This window comes from Lactuca saligna, chromosome 4, assembly GCF_052625555.1.
Source record: "Lactuca saligna cultivar CGN05327 chromosome 4, ASM5262555v1, whole genome shotgun sequence".
In the NCBI taxonomy this organism is placed as follows: Eukaryota; Viridiplantae; Streptophyta; class Magnoliopsida; order Asterales; family Asteraceae; genus Lactuca; species Lactuca saligna.
Genome location: NC_136420.1, coordinates 299738030 through 299748621, shown reverse-complemented (window position 1 = coordinate 299748621; position 10592 = coordinate 299738030). Strand labels below are relative to the sequence as shown.

The 10592-nt window shown below is 31.6% G+C and overlaps 1 protein-coding gene across 1 annotated transcript; it reads left to right on the top strand.

Moving 5' to 3' along the window:
• The first annotated feature begins 249 nt into the window (after positions 1-249).
• Positions 250-2199, top strand: LOC145043866 (putative prolyl 4-hydroxylase 9). Its single transcript, XM_078992639.1, has 8 exons — positions 250-613; positions 713-826; positions 956-1113; positions 1201-1303; positions 1385-1480; positions 1571-1636; positions 1727-1846; positions 1977-2199. Exons 1-8 carry the CDS (start codon positions 467-469, stop codon positions 2061-2063), a joined length of 891 nt encoding a protein of 296 aa, XP_078848765.1. The 5' UTR covers positions 250-466; the 3' UTR covers positions 2064-2199.
• The last annotated feature ends 8393 nt before the right edge of the window (positions 2200-10592 follow it).

Genomic DNA, 10592 nt, shown 5'->3' with positions numbered 1-10592 from the left:
TATATAATATGATATTACAAATATTAAATTTTTATATTTATGATTAATTAATATAAACTAGTATATAACATAATATTACAAATATTAAATCTATATATTTATGATTAATTAATATAAACTAAGTATATAACAAGATATTTAATATGATATAATATTAAATGTAACTGAGAATTACGATATTATGATTCGGGTCGGGTTCTCAATTGATCCGACTGTGCCTCCATCCCAATTTCTTCGCTAATCGCCAATAGTATGAGTATCCATTGTCCATGTCTGCCTAAATTTCAATTCATTTCAACATCGTTTCTCCAAATATAGCAAGAATTCCCGCCGCTTACCAAGTCAATTCTTCCAGCTACATTTGATTTGCTTGCACCTTCCCGTGATTATTGATCATCAATCATACAATCACTGTACACTTTCAAGTTTAGTTCACCGGAAAACGATCCGATCGCCACCGGGAAAGATGAAAACCAGGGGCAAAATAGGCGGCGGAGGTGGATTAATCGGTGGGTGGTCTGGTCTCGGTAGTCTCGGTTTACCTGCCGTATTTCTCTTATGCATCTTCTTCTTCTTCTTGGGATTCTTCGGTTCTTCTCTATTCTCTCAACAGGTTCCTCTTTGTCTCCCCTAATTTTACATTTCCGAAGCTATAATCGGATTCATTTTATCTGTAATTATGCTAATCGTAAAGTAAACCATTGACTAACAGGTTGAAACTGAATCTAGTTTACACCCAAAACCTAGAATCCTTAGTGAGAAAGGATACGATCCGTTGCCTCAAGGCGATTCGGGCGATGATTTCTTCACCACTATTCCTTTTCAGGTGCTTTTCTCTTGTTTCATTATTCAAAGTTTAGCTTAATTGAAGCCATTCCAATGTCTACCATGATAAAATTTGTCAAATCGGGACATTTCTGTGCAATTTTGATTGTCTGATTCATATTACTGTTAGATTTTAAGCTGGAAACCTCGAGCACTATACTTTCCCGATTTCGCAACCCCACAACAATGTGAAAGCATAATCAAAATGGCTAAAGTAAAACTCGCTCCTTCAACATTGGCTTTACGCAAAGGAGAAACAGCTGAAAACACAAAGGGAATTAGAACAAGGTATGCATAAACTAATAAAAGTCAAAAACAATAAGAATTTTCTTCGTTTTCTTATAGATTTATCTCTCAAATCTTTTTCAAAACCAGTTCTGGCATGTTCATAAGTTCATCTGAAGATAAAACAGGGATCTTGGATCTCATTGAGAAGAAACTCGAAAAGGCTACAATGATTCCAAGAAGTCATGGAGAGGTATTTTTTCACTACTCATTACTCAATACAATTTAGAAAATTTCATATCAAATTGATACAAAAATTTGTTTCATTTTTCAGTCATTCAATGTTCTAAGATATGAAATCGGACAGAGGTATAATTCACATTATGATGCATTCAACCCCACTGAGTATGGCCCACAAAAGAGTCAACGGGTAAGTGACTTAATAATGGTATAATGTATATAATGATATTGTTAAATTACTTTTTTGGAATTCTAATTAAAATGTTTTTCTTGTTTCTAGATTGCTTCTTTCTTGCTGTATTTATCTGATGTGGAAGAAGGTGGAGAAACCATGTTTCCATTTGAAGTAAGTTGTGTTCTTCTGTATTTTGCAAATTTGTAAATCAATAAATAATTATTGATAATATATTTATATTGATCTAAAAATAATACACAGAATGGTGAAAACGCGGATACAAATTATGATTTCAGAAAATGTATTGGGTTAAAAGTGAAACCAAGAAAGGGTGATGGGCTTTTGTTTTATTCTTTATACCCAAATGGTACTATTGATCCGGTGAGTTCATTTCTTTTATATAATAAAAATTTGGCTGAATTATATTTTATTTATATTGTGGTATTTATTTATTTTTTTTTTTTTGAAATTTGTTGAACTTGAATGGTTGATGTGTTGATGATGGATGCAGACATCGCTACATGGGAGTTGTGCTGTGATTAAAGGACAAAAATGGGTGGCTACAAAATGGCTTAGAAATGAAGAAGAATATGATTAGTTTGATTTTAACACCTTTTTAATATGAGATTTTACCACGTTTTTGTTAAGCTCTTAACATATATACATATATAAATGTACATTTTTAATGTAATACTTTTAAGTTATGTGAAAGGTTTAGTAATATCTTGAATTAGTGGAGGATAGTGTATGCATATATGTTATTATTGTCTTTTTGGTATTGTACTTTTTGTTTTGTCAAAGATTTTAATTATGATTGCTTAAGATGTTATGAGGTGAAAGTAATCAACATAAAGAAAAAAGTATAAAATTTAGACGATCTTCATTAACAAAATAGCTCAAATATAATGGTTTTTCTGTATATGTCAATATATAAGAAAATCCAATATGGTTCGATAAAACGATTTATTGGTGATTAAAAAGTTATACTTCTTATTCTGACTATTTGGAAAAATGTTATTACGGTTTGTCTGACTTATAAAATTAGGTTAAAATGCAAAGCTAATAATTATGAAGATTTCATCCAAGATTTTGTCAAGTTTTTGGTTTATAATTGAGTTTTGTTGCAAATCAGAAGTTTTTCGCCAAATTATGTTGATTAGATTACACCTTGAAGATCAGAAGCTCATATATATAGATAAAAAAGTGTGTCGAGGTTGTTAGAGTGAAAGATAAATCGGCTTAGAACTTGTTGAAGATTACCTTGGAGGTGGATAGACTTGACTTAAAAGTGAATTCACAACAAAGTTGTTGCAATGATTTATTTATTTATTTTGAACAAAAAAAAAAAAAACAAAAGGCAAAAAAAAAAATAAAATAAAATATTAAAAATAATATCAAATCAAATATAAAAGTTTGATTTGATTGATGTTCGTTAAAGTATATATATATATATATATATATATATATATATATATATATATATATATATATATATATATATATATATATATATATATATATATATATATATATATACTTTCGGTACGTTTAAAAATATATAAAAATATTTTAAACATATAAGTTTTTAAGTATGTAAAATTATTTTTAAAGATATAAACACAATTTTAAAAATATATTTATTTGTATTTAGTATTTATATATACTTATATCATTTAAAATGTATTTATATGTATTTGTATATTTATATTTTTCAACATATATCTATATGTATTTATATATTATAAATGTGTATTTAAATTTATTGATACATTTTAAAATACCTTTATATCATATTTGTGTATTAACAACGATATTTCATATTAAATATGTTTTTAGAAAAAAAAATTAAAAAACTTTTGTTTGTTTTAAAACGATTTAACAAAAAATAAATAAATAAATAAATAAAAAAAATTCTTTCATATTATCTTTTACTCTAACAACCTCGACACCCTTTTTACTTTTGACTTGTGATGAAGTGAAAACAAAAAAGAATGTTCTTTCATGCAAAAAAAAAAAAAAAAAAAAAAAAAAAAAAAAAAAAAAAACTTTTATTTTTAGAAACATTGTTCTTTAAGTTTTTCCCCAATTTTTGTTTTATTTGTTTTCACTTCACCATTTTCTTTCATTTTTTTTTTGTAAAGATGAAGTGAAAACAAAAAACGGATTTTTGTTTAGTTATAATGTACATCTTGTAATAAATAAAACCTAAAAATGACACGTGTCAGTTTTTTATAATGTCTTTTTGATATGTGATTTTTTTTAATAATTTTTACTATTTCCTTTTTTTTTGTTTTTTTGTAACAAATCAAATTCAATTGAAAATTTGAAAATAGAAAATCATATCCTAATAACATTATTATATTTATTTTACTTAACAAATAATTCATAATTACTTACAATCGATAATATCTTGGGTTTTTTTTTACATTTATTATTATTTTTATCTATATAAAATTTTCAATATACTGACTGTAGTTTCCACGGGTTATAAGACCGGAGGGTATGAGAATGAAGTTTTCTTCGCTTTTTGTGAGTCATACCCCCCATTTCCCTCACCTTTCTTTCCTTCACCTAAAACTCAACGAATGGGTGAGAAGCTCTTCCCTCACTTTTTTTATTAAATAAATTTTTTTTATGATTTATAATTTTTAAATTAATACTAAACATAAAATTTAAACAAAAATAAAAAGCATTTTATTAATTAAAATAAAACTTACATTAAACCTAAAATTTTAAAAACTAGAAAAAAAAATATAAACTAAAAATCAAACAAACCAAAAACAACGTACGAAAAATATTTTTTCAGAATTGTTTCCCTCTTCTTCATCACGAGTTCGAGAGCTGGACCCGAGAGATGATCGACGTTTTCCAGCAAAAACTTCATATCCTCCATTTCTTGTCTCTCCGCCCGCTCCTTTTGTTTGTTTCTTCTTTTTCTTTGTCGAAAGCCAAACGTTCGGAGAAATTAAGATTATATTGATCAAATGACGATGTTATTTTCCATATTTCGTCAATGTCTTGCTGAAATCAGATGCACTCAAAGAAGTCCCTTTTCCCTTTCTCTTCACTTTGTCCCAACCCATTGGGCGAACAATTTCTTCTAGCTCGAGTTCGTCATCCTGATTTAAATCTAGACCGACCCGAGCATCAGAGGAGGTTGTGTAACCACTAGAGCCTGTTTTCGTTCGCTTTGATTGTTGGATTCCAAAAATAAACTATTGCTCGTATTTTTTCCACATAGGACATCGAACCAATAATTTCCAACAATCGTGTCACTTGAATGGGTTTCCGACTTCTTCAAGGTAAAACTGCAAAGCTTCTTGAAGTATTTCTTCGTCGCCTTGGCCGCTTTTTCGTTGGGTTTTTAGGTTGTTGTACAACCCGTTTATTTTTGAAACCCCCTTTGCTATTTCTCGAAACTTCGAATTCAGTTGATGTTTCGTACGGTAGTCGTCATCTTTTTCTAGCTCCTCTCGAAAACGTTCTAAAATGCGGAACCAAAAATAATCTTCCGGTTGTGTGTTTCCTTGAATCGAATCTTCAGAAATGTCAGCCCAAGCTTTGACCAAAACTAGCTCTTCGTGTGGAAGCCATGCAGTCGGCTTTTGTCTTCCCGGTTGTGCGACACCCTCGTGCACTTGTTTTTTCCCTTTACGTATTTGTGGGGCTGGTGTGGGTTGAGTTTCGGGAACCATCTTTTCTTTTTTCGAGTCATCCAACTCGTCGAAAAGTTGGCGTTGTTGGTGGGTTTGTGTCACACCCCTGAACCAGATGGCGGAAACGTCCGAGGGCTCGTGTGACTTAAATTGAAATATCTTCACAATGAATATACATGAAACATACATAAACATCACCATGCATTAATACATTACAACTGACTTTGTTCACATCAAGTACATTGTTTACATGACATATTTCAAAACATAAATTGTTTGATGATTAACATTTCACAAAAAAATTTGCTGAAATACACTTGGAGGTTCTTCAGTCTAACGATTTCCTGAGAATACAAGTTATTTTGAAAACGTCAACATATATAATGTTGGTGAGTTCATAAGCATGTTTGATATAAAACTAGTTTGTGTTGTTTGTAAAACCCAAAAAATCTGATATTTTCTATACAAAAACTATTTGCGAAAAAGATGTGATGATCCCATAAGTGCATATGTATGTGATTTCAAACATGTAAAAGTGATTGTTATTCAAAATTGACTCTTGTATTATAGTTGTTGTATGTAGGAGTGAATAATGTTGTTCCCCCGGAAAACCCGATGTTTTCCGATATAAATAGTATAATAGATTTGTATTATTGTATCATTACAACGTATGAATATGATTTCCCATGATTACTTAGATGGTAATGGATTTCTATGTGAGTCGTTATAACCATGCATACTAATAACTAATTCACATGTCTTGGCATTTTATCGGATGCCGGTTTTGATCAAGATTTTGTCACCCTAGACTGGTCGAGTCTAACTGTAGCGAACATCTCAGGTGTGGGGGAGTAACCCCCATATATATCTATACACAAACTCTCGCTCTCCCTCCAGGAGACTCTAGTTATAACTACAGACTACGACCGAAACTTATTGGTGTCACCCGTTATTTCTCACTAAATCCCATGAAATTGAATAACCTTGTTTTACAACCCGGATGATGATTACGTGAATATGAAGTAAGCTTAACAGACATGAAAGAGGACACTGGTGGTCCACTAATTATGTATGTTTTTATAGACTGTCGAGTATGCTACGGACACGTTATAGCCCATTAAGCATATTATGAATGCTTAGGGTCTTATTAGCAATGCAATGGACCATTAAGGTCTAATAGCATGTTAAAGCTAATAAAGGACCATTTGGTATATAATTGGGTCACCGGAAGCCCAATAAACATGTTTGAATATATTGGGCCCAATAATCATGATATTGGGCCACAAAGGTCCAATAACATGAATAGAAGATATTTGAGCCCAACCATTGAATCATTTATAAATTAATTGATCTTAAATTCGTAGTGTAGGTATTTGTTGTAAGCTAAAAGTTCATTCAAAGTGTTAAAATGCTTTAATATTTGATTTATAACGAAGCTTTGGTTATACGTGTGTGTGTGTGTGTCTATATATATATATATGAGTAGGATCAAATGAGAACACCAAAAAGGTTGAGAACGCGAGAACAAAATATATTTATTTATGATTCAATGTATTCATTTGTGGATGAATGATAAATTTTTACGTCTTTAATTTCAACCGAAGAGAAAAAGCATATTGATGTTGATTATGTGTAAAAATTTATCATTTCTCCACAAATGAATACATGGAATCACAAATGCATATACTTGTTCTCGCGTTCTCAACCTTTTAGGTGTTCTCATTTGATCCTTTCCATATATATATATATATATATATATATATATATATATATATATATATATATATATATATATATATATATATATATATATATATATATATATATATATATATATAAACCATGCGTTATAAACTTAATATTTTTAACCCAATAATTTAATATTTGTCTATTTGGCCTAAAAATAGTTAGTTTGACCATTGCAACCCCTTTATCCATAAAAATGGCACTTTTAGTCATTTTTGTGAAAATTGACATTTTTGGTCCTTAAATCATTTCTCTTGACATTTTCGACCCAAACTTGATCTAAATAGTAATTTAAGCTCAAACTATTGTGTTTGTCATTTCTAGCCTTTATTTGTAAAAAAGTTTACATTTTTGGCTCAATTTCGTAAGTTTTACAGTTTTGCCCCCAAAATAAAAAACTTTGCAATTTAGTTTCATTTTTGCATTAAAGTCATTTTCAGCCCCTTAAATAGTTTATTTACGTTTTAGACTCATAGTTTGTTAAGTTTTCCATTTCAGTCCCTTAAAACTTCATTTTTTCGCAACTTTGGGCCCAAAAACTTGTGAGGCCCAAACTAAAGCCCAATAAGCTAAAATTTATGTTTTTGACCCCTAGAAAAGTGTTATTTTCATAAGAGTCATATTTTTATGTGAATAATACCATTTTATCCTTACAGAACTGAAAATATCATATTTTACCCAAATCTTTGTTATTTTTGCAAAAATGACACCTATAAGGATTTGGACTTTATTTTCACTTCTTGAGCCTAAAGACCCTCAGATCTTTGAATTAAGTTGTTTATTATGTTATTTGTTCATGTATCCTTCACACTTTAGCCATAGATTTCAAGATTTAGCAAATAATATCATATTTCCACAACATAAACCAAAGAAATCACATATAACAAGCATACACACATAAATCAACACATAGTACTTGTATTCTCCCCTAAAAACATGTATAAATAGAAAATAGGGGGTATGAACTCACATTTCTTAGTTTCTAACAGTTTTGAAGAAGGATTGGAAGAAGGTGATGTGGTTTTCGGCCTTAGACACTTCCTTGAAGAGAATTTTCGAATTATGAGGTCTTCTAGGAAGTATGATCACTAAATGAAGTCATATAAATAGTTGTTCTAGCTTAAGAATGGAAAACAAGACTCATGTATAACACTAACTTACCAATGATGGTGATATAAGTGAAAGATCTTCTTGGAAGCACCCTAGATTCTTTGAAAATTTGGATGGAGAAGAGGATGTTCTTGAGAGAATTTGGAAATGTTTGAGAATGAAATATGTGTGTGGGTGTTGATACTCTCGACCGAAGGTAGATGAAGAGAGGGGAGAAAAGAGATGGAGATGTGAAAGATACATAAATGTATGAGATTTGCTTATTTGTTTAGGGGGTATTTGCATGGAGAACCACCATAAGATTATGAGGGGACACCATAGTATATTCCATATTAGTTTTTATTTTATTTTATTTTATTTTTTATCTTGGGCCGAAATCTTAGACTAGTAGAAGGAAATAAATCAATTAGGCCCACTTCTTATCTTGGTTCGAAGTTTTTGAAGTCCATAAAGAAGTTTTCGGCCCATTGGGCCCTTAGGTGGTTCATGGCCCAATTAGCATAAAAGATTAGGTTTGTGGCCCATTAGGGCTAATTAGATTATTTATGGCCCAACAAGGTTAATTAGGCTAGTTATGGACCAATAGGGCTTATTGGAGTAGTTTATTCCATTTTAGGCCCAATATGGCCCAAAATGTCAAATCTCATGAAGGTGGGTTGAATTAGAGCCCAATTAAGGGTTCTAAGCCCAAACTAGTCAAATTGGAAACTTATTGGTCCATTAGTCCCTAATAAGGAAATCCTAGTCCATAATGGACTTAAACCGAGATTTTTAGGGTTTCAAATGTTTTGTTGACTATTAGAAGTGTTTGCATAGGGTGATTGATGGAACTTTGGTGTTATTGAATAAACATCATGCATGCTTTCAAGTTTTTTTCACAAATGTTATCATTGTTAATGTTTAGAAAAGCATTAGAATTCCTAGTTGTGACATCATCCCCCCGTTAGAGGGAATTTCATTCCGAAATTCTTTTTGAAGCTAGATTTGAGAATGTGAGAATAGGTGAGGGTACTTTTGCTTCATCTGGTCTTCGCGTTACCATGTGAATTCTAGTCCACGCTTTGCGTTCGACCAAACTTTCATAATCGGAATGCGGCTTTGTTTAGTAAGCTTCACTTCCCAGTCCATGATTTCAACTGGTTCCTTGATGAATAGGAGATTCTCGTTAATTTCAATTTCTTCTAATGGGATGACAAGAGTTTCAAGATCCTTGAGGTGATCTTCAGCTTTCTTTGATTTTACCACTATATCATCGATGTAGACTTCGATGGTGTCACCCAATTTTTCCTTGAACATCCGATTAACTAGCCTTTGGTACGTTTTACTTGCATTTTTATGAACAAATTGCATAGCAACATAGCAATATAAACCTGTTGGGGTTATGAACATGGTATCCTCTTGGTCAGATGGATCCATTTGAATTTGTTGGAACCCTACTGATGCATCCATGAACATTAGCAGTTCATGGCCACCTGTAGCATCTATGATGGAATCTATGTGTGGCAGGGGCAAGGATCCTTAGGGAAAACCATTTGAAGATCCATATAATCAAAACATACTCACCATTTTCCATTCTTCTTTTTTACTACGACCATATTGGCTAACCACCTTGGGAATTTCACTTCCTTGACCATCTCTATCTTGAGAAGCTTTTCTACTTCTTATTGGATAATCTGATTTCTATCAATCAAAAACATCCTTTTTTGGTGTATTGGTCTGAAAGAAGGATCAATGTCAAGTTTATGAGTTATAATATTTTTGTCTATACATGTTATTTCCTCATGCTTCCAAGCAAATGTTTTGCTTCTATCTCTTAGGAACTTTATAAGTTCTTGTTTGATCTATTATGGTATTGAGGATCCTATGAGGACTTTGGCTTCAAGATCCTCGAGGTTTAGGGGCAACTACTTTACACCCTGCTCTCTTGTTTCTAGCACACATCATGCCCCATGCATTAAATGCTATGCTTTTCATCGTATCATTGAAGATTTCATTGAGATCTTGTAGCACTCCTTGGATTATTGTTAATCACATGTGATCTTTATTGTCCCATATGGGGTGGGCATCTTACCACATTGATGGCATTTTGAGGGGACAAACTTCATGTCATGGATCGATAGCCTACCTAGCATAACATTATAGGTGGATAATGCATCAATTAAAAAAAAAGTGTTGTATAAAGTTTACCACCCATATGTAGATAGGTAGCTTTATTTCGCCGACCGTATGCTTTGTTACGCCATTGAATCCTGTTACCACTGAGGATTTTTTTTTTACTATTTCGGCTTCAGGGATGTCCATCCTATTTAAAGCATCCAGGAGTATAATCTTGTTGCAGAATAAAAGGTACCAAAAATAATAGGTCTTTCGGAGATTACGTTGATTACATTGTCGCCCACAGGAAGGGGATTCTGGTTTCTCTAGGTCTTATGAGGACCCTGATCCTTTTCATTGGATCTTTATTTTCTTCTTCAATGGATTTCCTTGGGGTATCCCTTGCAAAGTAAGTAACCGATCTCATTTTTGAAGGCTATACAATATTCCTAATGTGACCAAAGTCGTCATGTTATGACACCATTTAGACTTATATTTCCAGGCTGTGGACTTTTCTCCCT